This window comes from Choloepus didactylus, chromosome 2 (genome assembly GCF_015220235.1).
Source record: "Choloepus didactylus isolate mChoDid1 chromosome 2, mChoDid1.pri, whole genome shotgun sequence".
Taxonomy (NCBI): Eukaryota; Metazoa; Chordata; class Mammalia; order Pilosa; family Megalonychidae; genus Choloepus; species Choloepus didactylus.
In genome coordinates, this window is record NC_051308.1 from 44,849,714 (window position 1) to 44,866,288 (window position 16,575).

A 16,575-nucleotide genomic window follows, 5' to 3' on the forward strand; every position below is an offset into this window, starting at 1 on the left:
GCACCAAAGGCTGAGTAATTTTAGATAGAAAGTCATGGGGCTCATTTTAATAACCCTGTCTACAGTCATTTAATACAAGTTTAATGATTTATAATTTAGATACAAGCAATAAGGATAACATCAAGACATCTCAGTTTCATCACAGTTGAAACTGCCTGGGAAATATTTAAGACATATTATGGCTAACACCAATATTCGCCAATTTAACTGTGAAAATAAAAGCAAACTAAATCTAATCAGGAGATACAGAAGTAGGTAAAATATGCAGGGGGAAAAATGATGACTAAAAGAAAAATACAAAATTAGAATTATTAAAAACTAACCCTCCCAAAATAAAACGCAAACCATTATCAATTATACAGTACCTGTAACACACAGCAAAATGGGCATATGCAGCGACAATCCAGTTGTGATGACCAGCTACTATTAGCACCTTTTGTGGGTCCACAGGAAATCCTGTTGATTTTAGAAGAATTATTTTATTTTCTAAAGCAGGGATCAGCAAACTATAGCGCACAGGCCAATTCCAGTCACCTGCTTATTTTGGTATACAAGGTTCATTGGAATACAGCCATGCTCATTTGTTTATATATGGTCCATGGCTGTTTTCCTGATACAAAGGCTGAGTTGAGTAGTTGTGACAAAGACCGAATGACTCACAAGCCTAAAATATTTACTATCCGGTCCTTTTTAAAAAAAGTTTGCCAATACCTGTGCTAAAGATTCAAAGCAAACAAAAGAAAGATCACATTTATTTTAAATAAAAATTACATGTTAAATGAGACTTTTCAAGATATAAATGATATAGATTGAAAGAGATAAGCAAAAATCATATCTTAAAAATAATTACTCTATTACCCAGAAGTAGAAACATATGTATTTTTCTTTTCTATTTATGTATTCTTTGCTTACCTAGCCTAACAGTCTCTTCTCCAGTACCAGAGAGAGCAGGCTGGGTACCATTTCCCCGGGCTTCACTTTCTGTAGAATTCAGTCCATTTCTAGAATCAGCAGAGGATCTCACTGTGTTGTTTATTTTACGATTAGGAATGCCTATAAAAGGGGAGAAGAAGACAAATGTGTTTCTAAGTTCATCTATTCAAAATAAAAAATTTCAAATTGTAACAATGAAATATAAAAAGGTAGATTTCATTATAAGCTGGAAAAAACTACCAATATAGCAACTAATTGCAAATAATTTAATTACCATAAAAACAACCAAATGAAAATTTTTTTCAATAGATTTCTGGTATTTATCATACTATTTATGACAATAAATAGATAAAGATTTATCATATCATGCTCCATTTTACCTAACTGTAATTCACTGAAATCAATCTTTCATTAATCCATTCTGCCTTTTAGCCAGTATTTACATGTATGGTACAGTTACTATGTGCTATGCGCTAGTAACTAATTTCAGTGCTACAGAGCTGAATCTTTCCATATTTTCAAACTTCTTTTATTTGGCAGGTGAGCCTTTCTTTTTAAATGAAACCCCATTCAGAAGCCCAACAGAACACACTTAAAGGCAGAACTCTTCTAATTAACTCAAGTGGAGCTGAGATGACTTGAGCCTCATCTGCCCTTTTCAAAAATAAGTCTAACAACCAATACTCTAACAAAGGGGCTGGCAAACTATTGTCCATGGCCAAAACCAGATTTTTTACATAAAGTATTATTGGACACAGTCATGCCCATTCATTTATGCAGTGTCGATGGCAGAGTGATGCAGATGCCATAGACGCCTTATGGCCTGTATGGTCCTTTACAGAAAAAGTTTCCCAAGATCCTGCTCTAACATATAATGCAACAATTTGCTAATATTAAACTTCTCACATTACTCGTAAACATGTAAAACACAAACTCAATAATCAAGGAATAGTTCTTCGTATGTGTAAGTCTGTACTTAGTTAGTGATAAAAAGAATTTTAAAACAATAAATAAAATAAAGCAAAGATACCTGGTGGAGGCAAGTAACCGTGAAAAAGGACACTTCCACAAGATGAACGCTCCAATTCTTCACATAATAGAAGCCTTCTTACTAAAAACATTTCAAAGCAAACTTGTCAAGAGTACATGCAAACAGAAAAACAGTACTCCATTTTTATTTTCTCTAGTTAAAGAGGATAAGGAAAGAAAAGGAAAATGATAATAAGTTAACTCAAAGCTGACAACATCCTTTTACTATGAAAATCCACAACAAACTAAGCACTGAACTATTCCATCAAAAATTAAGATCTGGTATAAAACATTTCATTTGGGCAGCTTTAGTGCACAAAGAATCAAATCATAAACACATATTTTATCAGGAGAACACATACCTAACGGAGTAATTCCATAAAATTCTGCTTCATGCCTGAGAACATTAATACTCACTCCCCTAAAAAAAAACACACACACAAAAAACAAAATTACTTAAATTGTCTAACACCAGCAACTTGGATTATCATCTGAAGCAGAAGGAAAAAAGTACTACATTCTTAATGTGAACAAGTCATAAGGCTTTTACTTTTTAATTCCCTATTACCTTTTATTTCTAATATACTTTAATCATTTAAAAAGTCTAACTGTAGGAAAGCAAAAACATGTTCTTATCTACTTAAAAACCATTCATCTACAGATGAATTGGGTGACTAAATGAGAGATCATGGCTTATACAGGGTTAGTACAAGAAAGTTATCAAGTATCTGGCAAGACAAACAATAGGTAGGGTGGAAATAATTCTTTCATGGCATTATGCTTGTATCCTTTTGTCATTATTTCTGTACATATTTTAACCTCCCCAAATGTCTATAAACTCCTAGCAAGTATAATCTACTTCTGATCTATTTCTGTATACCTTCTCCAATACCTAGCACAATGTTTGCATATAGTTATATAGTAAATATTTGCTGAACCAATAAATTCAGATAAATGCCTCTCTTTCCATCAGAAACCAAAATTAGAAGTGACACAGAAAGTAGGAAAAAAAAGGCCAGCCTTAGGAAGGATTATGTAAATCCAAATGAAGATGATATTATCACCTAGTGGTATGGGTAAGAAAAAAGGGAAAAAAAAAAAAAAAGGTAGAAAGAATGGAAGCATGAGAGCTTACAATACTATTGATTCATTTTAGGTTTTAGTTATAATCCTCCTTACTTTAAAAATATTCCCTGGGCCTAATAAACAGATACAATTGTGATATCAAGTCGATTATATTTGTGGAATTGGTTGTGACTAGTTAAACCAAAGATCGGTTACAACTTTCCTATTCTATTTAGAAACCATTTGTATAAACAGTACAGCAGTACTAGAGAATTACGAGTTGACTTAGGACAGAAAGGAATAATTCTTGACTGGGAAGAACAGGCTAGCATATACATATAATACAGGGTGTTAAGAGCAATACAAGAGTTTGGTGCAAAGAACAGAATTAGAAAACAGTGTGTGTGTGTGTATTTAAATGAAAAATTTCCTAGACCTTAAGTGAAAAAAGGCAGCCATTTGTAAGAAAAGTAGTAAATACAAACATTTAAACTAATTTTGCCTTTTATGGCTTATCTAGTTGTAGATTAGTCGCAAGTATACTGACTAGAAGTAAATTTAGACTTCCTTAATCAATTAATAAGGGTCAAAATAATTTTACACAAAAAATAAGTGGTGTAATTAGTAACGTAGCTTCTGCCTCCACACAATATCAGGCCAAAATACAAACAAACAAAAAGCCCAACAAATTCATTCATTCAATAAATATCTATTGAGCATCTACTATATAAACTGTTTTAGCCCTAGGAATACAGCAGGGAACACAACAGATCAAAAATCTTTGCCCTCAAGGAGCTTACATTCCAACGAATGCAAGTAAAAAATGATGTAATATTATAAAGCACCAGCCCAAATAAACAACTATATTTTTTTAAATTATATCTAAAAAAATATTAATAGATTCACCAAGAATATATGAAATAAAAACAATAAAATACAAATTAGATTGTAGCTTCCTGGTAGGAATCCAGATTATAATTTAAAATGACAAAGAAAGAGTTTAAATGGTCATGCATATATCATAAAACAAAGCAGAACAAAACAAAAGAAAACAAACATGTATTGAGCCCCTATTATGCATCAAGCACAACGCTAGATTGTGGGGATATACGGTAAACAGTTCTTGCCCTTTTGGAGCTTAAGGTCTAGTGGGAAGATAGACCAATAAAAAATTAATAAGTATAATGAATGCTGCAACAGTAGCAGTATGGGGAAATATGGCTACGCATATTAGGTGAACACAGAAAAGAATACTGAGGAAACTGGTTTAAACTGAGACTGGAAAGTGCTGAAGTATTAAAACAAGAGAAATTAAGTAGAGGCAAGATTATGGAGTCTCTTAAGAACAAGATAAAGTCCAGAATCCTTAGTCATTAGTCCAGTGATGCATTAAATAAGGGTTTAAGCTAAGCAGAAACCTGATCAGATTTATATTTTTTTGCGGATAACCCTAGCTACAATGTGGAAAATGTATCGGAAGAATGCAAAAATAAAGGCAGGGAAACTGGTTAGTATTGGTTGGAGCAGTTTGGAGGGAAGAGATGGCCTGTATCTCTGAGGGTTTTATTTTGAAGAAACTAAGTAAAAATAAAATTGGAAAAACACTTTTTATAAAATATACCAAAAAATACATACCTACCAAGAAGAATTTACTTTAAAAGGATGCATCTCTTACCTTAAGTCTAGTTCTTTTGTCCGAAGAAAATTTAAAATGGGTGCAAATGCTGCTGGATCTCTATCAATAAATATCTGTAAATGAAGAATTGTTTTATTTTCATATTACAAATTAAACTTCTACCTTTACTATCTATAACACTAACTTAGAGAATAGAGACTGAATTATTTATATACTCTATTTCCTTGATTCCACACTCTTATATTTTAATGTTCTAAAATTGGAATGTAGCTTATAACCATATGCATTTAATATGTACTTTTTCCCCTGAAAAGCAATTATTAAAATATTTGATATTTTAATACATAGTAAAAGTGGTATCTAATAAGTCAGCTTTCTCATTTCTATTTATTGATAACTTTGGTAATTTAAAAGTGAAATCTGAGGGAAAATTTTATCTGAATTATATTTCAGAATCTAATAAATACTTTCAAAATATTATGCATAAATAATACTTTCTTATATTGTCAAATCACTAATTATTGATGACAATGATTGTGACTTACCTAATTTGTGACTCATATGTGCATCACTAATACAACAATATATTTTTAATGCATACAGGGTAATCAAGAAAAGTAAATACTTCACCCTGCTGTCAAAACTGGAAAAGAATATTATTTCTAGAACACAAATGGGTAAACAATTTATCATGAACCTTCTAGAGTCATTTTATATCTCAGTATCTCAATTTTCTTCAAGGGCTTGGGAAGGAGTGACAACAAGAAACATTTTTACTAAAATAACAAATACATATCACCACAGAATACATGAGAAACTAAAATGCTAAAAACATTTTTAAAAAGTGTTTGGAAATCAAAAACAATAGCTATTTAAAAAGTGGCATCTTTATTCAAATGAGAGAATCAAAGTCAGTATTTCAAAGTGCACTTCTAATTTTTTTTTAAAGAAAGGATCACTTTCAAATGAGCTAAAGTATTCCAGTCAGTTACCACAGCAAGTTTACTTTATATTTAATTATATTAAATACACTGTTCTTTTTTTCAACCAAATAACAGTTTCACTGAAAACCAAGACATTTGAGACAATTGATAATAACATTCATAAACACGACTATTTTAGCAAGGCCAATTAAAAAATGTCAAGAATGGTGTGTTACTGAAAAAAAGAAAAAAGTACTAAATGTGAATATGATATAAACTGAATCTGATTTTCCCCTTAAAATGATTATATATAAAAACGCATAATTCCTAGTGAAATGCACAATTGGTAACGTTTTAGAGGAATGCTTACCAACACTATTTGGAATCAATTACAAAAGCTCTAACTATTTAACTGAACACCTTTTAAAGCTTACGTAAGGTAATCAGGCAGGGGAATGACAACTCTATGTTAGATTAATTGTGTCCATGTAAGGAATAAAGGTCCTTCCAGCTTCATAAATCCTTGCTTTTGTTTTAACTAGAGCCATCTGAAGTAGAAAAAATAATACAGATTTATGGCAATCTTATTACTGATGTCTTTTTTATAATGTCATATGAGCATACCTTTTTTTGCTGCCCTATTTCATCCACAAATTTGACCACAGCAAATAAACACCGCTGGTAGCTTTGCTGTCTTCAGACAGAAAGTCCCTGTGCTTTTGTGAGTTGACACTACCATTAACATTAGTTATTTACTTTACATGTTGCTGTGCAAATTGTAATTGCTTTTTAAATGCATGAATCTATTCTTTTTGCACTGAAACTTTATAGTTCTTAACTTCCCACATTCCTCTGCTGCTGTTCAAATTCATTAGATTATTCTGTTGAAGACTGAGTTATGTTCCTCACAAAACACATGCTCAAGTCCTTACCTATCCTTCAAAGATCCTATTTGGATGAGGTAAAATTGAATCAGGCTGGGCCTTAATTCATATGAGTGAAATATTTATAAGCAAAGGAAATTTCACAGGAGATAAAGGAGACAAATCATTGTTTGACAGAGGTAGGATGCAAGCCAAGGAACCCCAAGAATTGTAGCAAGCCAGCACCAGAATGCTACTGACTCCAGGAGAAAGCTTGGCCTGTCAAGACTTTGATTTTGGACTTCTAGCCTCCAAACCTTGAGGCAATAAATTCCTGTTGCTTAAGCCATATTGTGTGGTATCTGTCATAGTGGCCCTGATAAACCAAGACATTCTCCTAAATCAAAAATTGTAGAGTTTTATTAATTTGCAACATTTTACCATTCTAACTTATTATCAAAATATTTTAGTATTTACATTCACCTGTATACTGTTAAACTTTCAATTATTGATTAAAAGAAATATGATTTCCTTTATTCACAAAGTGAGTTCTAACCCTACAATCTCTCTAACTAATTTAAATATTTAAATTGCTATATGCAATATTCTCTGTTTAGGATAATCTTTCATAATTTTTATAGAAGCACTCTATACATAACAAAAAATAAAAATTTTAAGTATATATGTCATTTTCATTTAATGGTTAGCTTATCTATTTTCTTAGAGTCAGAGTCACTAAGTAATAAGGACCAAGCATTATAAGCATTGATCTAATTTAGAAATATATATCAACATTATTATACTCACAGCACCAGTTTCATCGCGAAGTGTTGAAATTCTTCCACTCAGTAAACTAGAATCATTAACAATAAGTTTGTTAGTTTTTAAAAACTGAATATGAATAAATTCTTTACCAAACGTCAAAGCCACTACAACTAAGCCATCCTGTACCCAAATTAAAAAAAAAATCTATTTTAAAAATGTTAACATTTTTACACACACACACAAAATCTTAATTTAACTGAAAAGGAAATTTTTATTAATTTGGTAAATAATCAAATGTATTAAAGTGGTAGTAAAGAATGATATGAAATACCTGGAAAAAAAAGAATCTGGAATCCACATAAGAGTTTGTCTTGAAGTACTAAATCTGCAATTGAAAATTGTCTGGTATTATAAATGAGGACATGATTTAAAATTTCAATGTTAGTTAATTTGCTTTAATATGCTAAAGATTTACAAGCTGTTTCACAGATTATTTATTTCAATTATATTAATTTTAATATTTTTAAATATTTCTACTTTCAATTAGGATTATCCAAGAAGCCCTAAACAAAAATCAAACAATTCACTTCCATGAAATGTTTCCTAAAACACTACGTTCCATCATGCCAATCTCCTGAAGAATCAGAATTAGCCCATCACACCAAACCTAAAACTTCACAGCATAACATGCAAGATTATCATCAAGTCCCATTTCATCTCTTCAAAAAGAAACTTATTTTTTTCCTCTAGTAAGACAGTACTTCCTAATATCTCCAAACAACATACATTCATTACCATTTCAGTGACTTTATCCCAGACGGATGGCCCTCCTCATGTCCAATAAGCCAAGTCTCATCCATCTTTCTTTTCTTTTTTTTAAAATACAGTTTTATTGAGATATATATTCATGTGCCAGTTTGAAACTTTATGCACCCCAGGAAAGACAATGTTCTTTAATGCAATCTTGCTGGGGCAGACCTATTGTGGGTGGGATCTTTTGATTAGGTTGTTTCCATGGAGATGTAACACACCCAATAGAGGGAGAGACTTTTTGATTAGATTATTTCCATGGAGGTGTGACTCCATCCATTCAAGGTCGGTCTTGATTAGTTTACTGGAGTCCTTAGGAGAGCTCACGGGCCGACACAGACACAGACACTTGGAGATGGGAGACAGAAAGACATCTGGAGATGAGAAGCTAGGAGATGAAGCCCAGAGTTTGCCCTGGAGAATCTAAGAGAGGACCTTCAGACACTTAGAGAGAAACACCCTAGAACAAGCAAGGATGCACAGGAGCTAAAAGAGAGAAGGTAAGAGAGACAGAAGCCCAGAGACATTTTGGAAAAGCCATTTTGAACCCAAATCCAGGAGCAAAGGACCAGAAGATGCCAGCCATGTGCCTTCCCAGCTGCCAGAGGTGTTCCTTTCTTCAGTGAAGGATGTATTCTCTTATTGATGCCTTAGTTTGGATACTTTTATGGCCTTAGAACTATAAATTTGTAACCTAATAAATCCCCTATATAAAAGCCCATCCATTTCTGGTATTTTGCATGATGGCAGCTTTAGCAAACCATAACAATTCACATAACCAGATAATCACCCAAAGTGTACAATCAATGGTTCACAGTATCATAATATAGCTGTGCATTCATCACAATCAATTTTTGTACATTTTATTACTCCAAAATAAATAAATAATAAAAATAAAAATAAAAAAGAACACCCAAAACATCTTATATCCCTTATCCTTCCCTACTATTTATTTTATTTTTTTATCTTCATTTTATTGAGATATATTCACATACCAAGCAGTCATACAAAACAAATCGTACATTCGATTGTTCACAGTACCACTACATAGTTGTACATTCATCACCTAAATCAATCCCTGACACCTTCATTAGCACACACACAAAAATAATAAGAATAATAATTAAAGTGAAAAAGAGCAATTGAAGCAAAAAAGAACACTGGGTACCTTTGTCAGTTTGTTTGTTTGTTTCCTTCCCCTATTTTTCTACTCATCCATCCATAAACTAGACAAAGTGGAGTGTGGTCCTTGTGGCTTTCCCAATCCCATTGTCACCCCTCATAAGCTACATTTTTATACAATTGTCTTCGAGATTCATGGGTTCTGGGTTGTAGTTTGATAGTTTCAGGTATCCACCACCAGCTACCCCAATTCTTTAGAACCTAAAAAGGGTTGTCTATATTGTGCATAAGAGTGCTCACCAGAGTGACCTCTTGGCTCCTTTTGGAATCTCTCTGCTACTGAAGCTTATTTCATTTCCTTTCACATCCCCCTTTTGGTCAAGAAGATGTTCTCCGTCCCACGATGCCAGGTCTACCTTCCTCCCCGGGAGTCATATTCCACGTTGCCAGGGAGATTCACTTCCCTGGGTGTCTGATCCCATGTAGGGGGAAGGGCAGTGATTTCACCTTTCAAATTGGCTTAGGTAGAGAGAGAGGGCCACATCTGAGCAACAAAGAGGCATTCGGGAGGAGGCTCTTAGGCACAATTATAGGGAGGCCTAGCCTCTCCTTTGCAGCAACCGTCTTTATTTTCTTTATTTTCTTACTCATCTGTCTATACACTAGATAAGGGGAGTGTCAGTCACAAGGTTTTCACAGTTACACTGTAGTTATATAATCATCTTCAAGAATCAAGGCTACTGAATTACAGTTCAACAGTTTCACCATCCATCAACAATTTCACCATGCATCTTTCTAGATACTAGAAGTTTTACTTGTCTTTCATGGTTTTTCCAAATATTATATCCTACACAAACTCTTCTTGAGGTCTTGGAGTAATTCCATTACAGACTATGCACTTAACCATTTGTTTACATGTATCTTGGGCTATTTGCAACTATTGTATTCATTTATTCATTCAAACACATTGTTCTGAGGTTAACTGCCATTTGATCTAACCAGCTGGTTACCACAAATTTTGGGGGGATCTTTACTCAGTATTATACTCTTTATAATGTAACAGACTGGAACAATAAACAACTGATGAAAACTCACATGATTAAAAAAACATAATATAGGGCTCATCCAGTCCAGCCCTTGTTTTCTGAATATTTTCATTTTAAGACATCATACTGAACTACATATGTATTTTTACTCTCTGCCTTCATCCTTACGTGTCCTCATATATAAGAGCCTCACAGACCTCTACTTTCATTCTATATCCATTTTGTAGCATTATACATCTCTAAACTTATTTTTATCTTTCATTTTTAACTAAAAAGGCGACTGTGCCGGTTTGAATGTATTATGTCCCCCAGAAAAAGCCATATTCTTTGATGCAATCTTATGGGGCAGATATAATAGTGGGGATTAAGTTGGAATGTTTGGATTTGGAGATACGCCCCACCCAACTGTAGATGACTTTGGTGGGATACTCCCATGGAGGTGTGATCCCACCCATTCAGGGTGGGCCTTGATCAGTGGAGCCATATAAAACATGCTGACTCAAAGAGACTGAACGGAGTGCAGCTATGAGTGACGTTTTTAAGAGGAGCAAGCTTGCTAGAGAGGAACATCCCGGGACAAAGCCATTTTGAAACCAGAACTTTGCAGCAGACACCAGCCATGTGCCTTCCCAGCTAACAGAGGTTTTCCGGACGCCATTGGCCATCTCCAGTGAAGGTACCCGATTACTGATGTGTTACCTTGGACGTTTTGTGGCCTTAAGACTGTAACTGTGTAGTTAAATAAACCCCCATTTTATAAAAGCCTATCCATCTCTGGTGTTTTGCATTCTGCAGCATTAGCAAACTAGAACAGCGACTGATTATAAATAACGGCACTGGCTGCCCTATGCTACCACTGGGAAACACAGTCACACCTCAGACAATATGGTCTAGGGATGTTCCCCAGCCTGAATAAATAAATAATATATCACCTCTCTATTGCCTGCTATCATCTCAATTGGCAGCCTGGAATTAACAGAAAAAATGGAAATCGCTTGCTTTTTGTTCAACCCAGACTGTCAAACCTCAAAATTCATTCCATTTCACCTTCTCATCTTCCAAGTGGAATATCAAACAGTAGTGGATTACAGAAGAAAGCTTACCCAAATCCTACTCCTCTCTCAGAGATGATGCCATTCCCAGACCCAAATACCTTGCAAGTCTACCAGAGAATCTTGATTCATGAGGTAACACTGACATTTTTTTTTTCAGCACTACTTATTTTACTTTCAATATTGTGCTACTGTCATCTTTATCCGTTTCCAAATGCTTAAGTTCAACCGAGTTAAACTTTCTGCACAAATTAAGCAACTGCTCCCAACATTCTCTAGCCTCCTTCCATTACCTGGTAAACTATATTCTAGATTTCATGTCCAAGAGTTTACATATTATAATTATTTCATATAAGTGAGATCATACAATATGTCCTTTTGTGTCTGACTTACTTCACTCAACTCATAATATTTTATATCTCCTGATAAAAGGACTATTCCTTAAACACCTGTACCTTCATCTATCAGATTCATTTTCAGGAATCCATGTTATGAAAAATATTATGTTTAAAAATAAAAGAGACAACCTGTGCCCCCAAGCACTGTGCTTGGCACCTAGCATATACTCAATAAATTTTTGTTGAAACTGAGGTGCAATAACCAAAGCCACATTCTATAATCAGTTAAAAGTTTCTTACAAAACTGAGACTGCAATTCCTTTGTATAATTGGTGAACCTTTATAGTCACGAGAGCACATTTCCAAAGTTAGTTAGTTAGTGTTAACAAAATACGTCACTGAACAGCCCACTTGATAAACCATTTAGTAGTGTACAGTCTCAGTAACAGTAATAACAGAGACCGTGCTGCTCCCTTAAGAAGTGCCTGATACCTACAGCCTAATTCTCAGTCTCTAACAGCAATTTTTATTACTGTCAAAACTTGCTTTCCAATCAAAATTAAAAGATAACCTTTGCTTCCCCACATCCACAACCTCATAATCTGTAAAGAAAGTATTTTCTCACTAAGAAGAGACAGTAAAATAATTCATTTATTAAAAAACATATTTATATGTAAACTAGTATATGTGGTACTTCAGAGAATAAAGGGAAATTAACTACCAATTTCCTACTTATGAACAATCTAAGTGCTTTTAAGAAGAAATCCAGGGTCCATTAATTTCAGTTAGAAAGGAGCCAAACAGTTTATTCAAGAAAATATGGAAAATTCTCCTAAATGTGTTTCTTAGCAGGCTCCTAAGAAAAAATGAAAAGTAGATTATCACTAGTAACAGGAAACTGATTTGGTTAAATAAATAAAAGCAAATCCATTCAAGGTAAACTAAAGGATCCAATGCAAGAAAGATTCAATCTATTGTGAAGGCCATCAGACTAATCCCAAATAAGGGTATCTTATCAACTGCAACCACTCTTGTTTCTGGCTTATTCAGCAAATTGCTTTCCAAGTAATTCAAATTTTCCAAGAAATCAGATAATTACATAGGTCTGCTTAAAGTCAATTTAGCAATTTCAATTATAATCAGCATTTTAGGGTGGGATTAATAATCTAGAATTTTGGGACAAGAGGATTTAACCCATAAGCCCTATCATTTTTTTTTTCCAAACAAATGAGAAAAAACAGAGAAAAAAATAAAAGTCCCAAAACATGATTAATGAAAACTAGGACATTCAAAACTAGACCTGACAAATAAACATTATTCCTTGCAATATCTCTCATACTCATACCCACAGTGTGCCAAGCAAAGTGTTATGTGCAATCTGGTCCCAGCAAAAGTATTATTAAAGTTATTGGCATATCCACACTTACACTCCATGCTACTTGCCTCATAATAAATTAACTTGGAAACAAGCTAATTAAAATTATTTATTTTGCCTTATTACTATTGATAATGCCACTAACCTTTGCATTCGACATTTATTACTTCAAATTCCTGTATCAAACCTGTAAGGTTGGTACTATTATTGTCATTTTACATTTTAGGAAACTAAGCCCCATACAGCTCCCCTACCCCCACATACACACACAAAAAAATTTGCCCAAGGTTGCTCAGCTAGCTAATCAGAGGTTATGCCTGGGAACTTGAACCTATATCTGTCTGACTCCAAAGCTTAATCCATAAGCCCCCTAGGGCTGGTCCCAGCTCTTTCTGGAGGACTAAAATCATACTCAACCATAATAAAGAACAAATTAAGTCATACTGGGTTTTCTTCACAGTCATTAGTTTCTTTTTTCAAATACTGAGTATGAAACAAACCTAAATAAAACCTCATGCTAAATAAATCACAAAAATTGGTCAGTTCTATAGTTTGCGTACGTCCATTTTTATACCTCTCTTCTCTTGAAAATAAGACCTTACCATAGTATTTGCTTCCTTGCTCGTAATAAACTCTCCTACTGAGTTTTACTCTATCACTTCAGAGTAGACTTCATTTCTATGCCACAGGTGGTTCTAACCTCATGGCAATTTCTCAAATTCAGTGAAAATCAGATCAGTTTTCTCTTATAATGACTAAAATGACTGCGTTAACCTGTATTTTGTACAAGATATGGATGACTTCAAGCTCTAAAATGCTCAAGAGTCTAAGATTCAAAGCAACTCAAAAAAATGTTCTTGGAATACGGTGGAGTTGGATGTTCTGTTTTCTACATCACATATCATTACTTACTTTACAAAAATACTTTATCCCAGCAATTCTGGTTTGTTTTGTTCATTTTTCATTCCAGTCTAACTTACACCTTTCTTCTAAATTGTTCAATACTGTAAGTACATTTATCTTGTTTTATATTGTTAACTAACATCATTTAAAAAAATTAGAACGCGATAAAATGAAGTTCCATAAATAATGTAAACATAAAGCAAACTGTTCTTGCTCCAATACAGCTGCCTTATACAATTTAGAAATTTAAACTGAATTCTACAGTCATTAACAGACCAGTTCATTCATTAAGACATCTATTTTCTATATACAATAAATGTTAATACTGTTTAATATTTATCATAATATTGTATGTCCTTTAGAATGCCTGCAAAGGAATAGTGTCAACAATCAATTAAAACAAATGAAAGGATTTTAAATGACCATCCTGCAATCCTTCAATATTAACACACATTGTGGGCCTACTCTTGTATTTCATTTTTGCATCCACAGGTTACCAGGCCTACAATATTTTCATGTAGTTTTAGGGAAAATTCCATTTCTTACAGTAGGAGACGTAATCTCCACAGACTGGTATCTAAATAAGGGCAATAATATTGTAACTTCTTAAATTAGTAAAATGGGTTGCTTTGGGGAATGATGGAAAAGAAAGCATAAGGAAAGAATGAAGTGTTCATGTTTCTTGGGTTGAACTGTCTAATAATACACTTACAAAGATACTAAATTTTTAAGATTAAAATAGTACATACATTTTTATCACTATGGTTCACATTGTTGCCAATTTGGCATTTTAAAAATATTAGTTAAAAGTCTTAGATATTGAAAACCCTTCATAATCTCGAGCACAGCAAAATTTATTATATTCCTGAGCACGTCATCATTCATCTCCTACCAAGCTAGCAAACTCCCTTTTCTAAGAGAAGTGACTCATAAGCCATAGCAAATCCACAAAAACTACGATTGTCTGCCCCACCCCCGCCTCCAATAAGTTAAAAAAAAAAAAAAAGGCATAGGAAGGGAGTAGAAGGAGAGAAAGGATAGACAGAGAAGAGCTTTGGATCGGTTTCTAAGGGCTCCACATGGTGCCAATACCCAAAGCTTCACAGAATCAACTCTTCAAAAACAAACTGCAGTTTCTGGACACACTGCATTAAAAGTTGAACTGACCCTTCAAACCTATGCACCAAGAAATTCTGAAAATAATGTGCTACAAATATACTGCACTCCCTCCACCGAAATTCTTCGTTATTACAAACTGCTTTTACTAGGAGTGGAAAGGAACACCGTCTTCTATCTTGTCGAAACAAACCAACATCTTGTTGACCGAAGAGAAAGGGAGGCAGGTTCATCTGCAACAGCTTAACCACAAGGCCAGGCGTCTACAAAATAAAATCCTTAAACACCCTCTAAGGGTAAGGAAAGTCTCTATAACGTTCCTCTTTGCCTGATACCTTAAAAAGGGGGAGGGACAAAGATAGACATTCTAAGAAGGCAGTAACTCTGCCAAACATGCCTCGCTCTTTCTAATTCCAAGAGGCGATTCCGCCTCTCCCTTCCCGGAGCAGACACTTCACCAGCACCAAATCCGCCCAACACTCTTCCCGCCTGGAGGGCCTCTGCAGGGTTCCCTATCTGGTTCAGCTCCCACTCTCGCCCTCGTTCCCGCAACATGGGGTCCCCGTCGCCCCTGAAGGCTGCTCGCAGCATCCCGGCTCCTAGCCCCTCGCCAGCCGACTCACCTGGTCCCCCCTACGTTCAGCTGGACGATCTCGCCGCTGCCGGCCGCCGCCGCCGCGGCGAAACTGCTGCAGTGCCCTCCCGCCATCTCCGGGGCTCCGGGCGCACACAACGCCCTCCCTCCCCGGCCCGGACTGCCGAGCCCGGGCTGGGAGCCCGAGACGGCGGCGGCGGCGGTGGGTGCTGCAGGACTAGCCGGACGGCGGCGGCCAAAGGGCTGGGAGGTGCACAGAGCCTCCCCCAGCTTCCCAGCGGTCTTCTCTCGCGTCCGCCTCTTCCCCTTCGTTCCTGCTGCGCGGGAGGATGGCCCAGCTTCCACCTTTCACGGCTGCAAGGCCGCCGGGTCTCGTCGGGCCTCACTTCGGTATTCAGCAGCCACTGTCGCAACCACCGCAACAGCGGCCGCCGCGGCCGCAGCCTGCCTGGAAGGAGGGGTCACCGCTCGGGACAAAATACCACAGCGCTCACCCCTTCGCTACCGCGGAGAAGGAGGAGGGAAAAGGGAAGGCCGGGGAGGAGCTTCCCAACCCAGCCAGGCTGGCGCAAAGGGAGGGTATGGGAATGTCCTGGCAAGCCGCCTGCCCGGACGGGATTCTTTTTCCTCCGCCCTCCTACCCTCTTCCCTTTTACATTTAAGGTTTTCACACACCAGGAGTTAAATCCCCAGATTGCGTGGAAGTCTGGACAAACCGTCCTGAATAAACATCTTTATTGTCCACCTTCCCCACGAGGGTTTGGGAGAAAGTAAAAATGTCCTAGAAGTAATAGAAGTTGATGCCTAAATGTAAATAGTGCAAATGCAGGAAGTGTTGAGGATTTTAATACTTTACAGCATTTACTGCAGAACATTCGTTACCATAAAACAATTTTACTTTGTTAAGTAGGGGAGGAAATAAAAAGACAAACAAACAAAAATCTATAGGCTGTGTAGCGCCCAGAAACATGTTCCTGGAATATAGTAAGAACTCAATTAATATT

General features: G+C 35.7%; 1 protein-coding gene across 4 annotated transcripts in view; it reads right to left on the reverse strand.

Annotated features, from left to right (window-relative positions):
• Positions 1–16,011, reverse strand: part of KCTD3 (potassium channel tetramerization domain containing 3) — a 64,259-nt gene extending 48,248 nt beyond the window's left edge. The window contains exons 1-8 of one of the 4 annotated variants that reach the window (XM_037823769.1): positions 15,600–16,011; positions 7,546–7,599; positions 7,257–7,302; positions 4,703–4,776; positions 2,325–2,383; positions 1,964–2,044; positions 913–1,053; positions 366–456 (exon numbers count right to left, since the gene is read on the reverse strand). In XM_037823769.1, the coding sequence (XP_037679697.1) occupies positions 366–456; positions 913–1,053; positions 1,964–2,044; positions 2,325–2,383; positions 4,703–4,776; positions 7,257–7,302; positions 7,546–7,599; positions 15,600–15,685 (632 nt within the window). In that variant the 5' untranslated portion in view covers positions 15,686–16,011. Of the gene's footprint in view, positions 1–365; positions 457–912; positions 1,054–1,963; positions 2,117–2,324; positions 2,384–4,702; positions 4,777–7,256; positions 7,303–7,545; positions 7,600–15,599 lie in introns of those variants that run through there. The other 3 variants (XM_037823761.1, XM_037823782.1, XM_037823777.1) reach the window with 3 other exon arrangements.
• Positions 16,012–16,575: the final 564 nt, after the last annotated feature.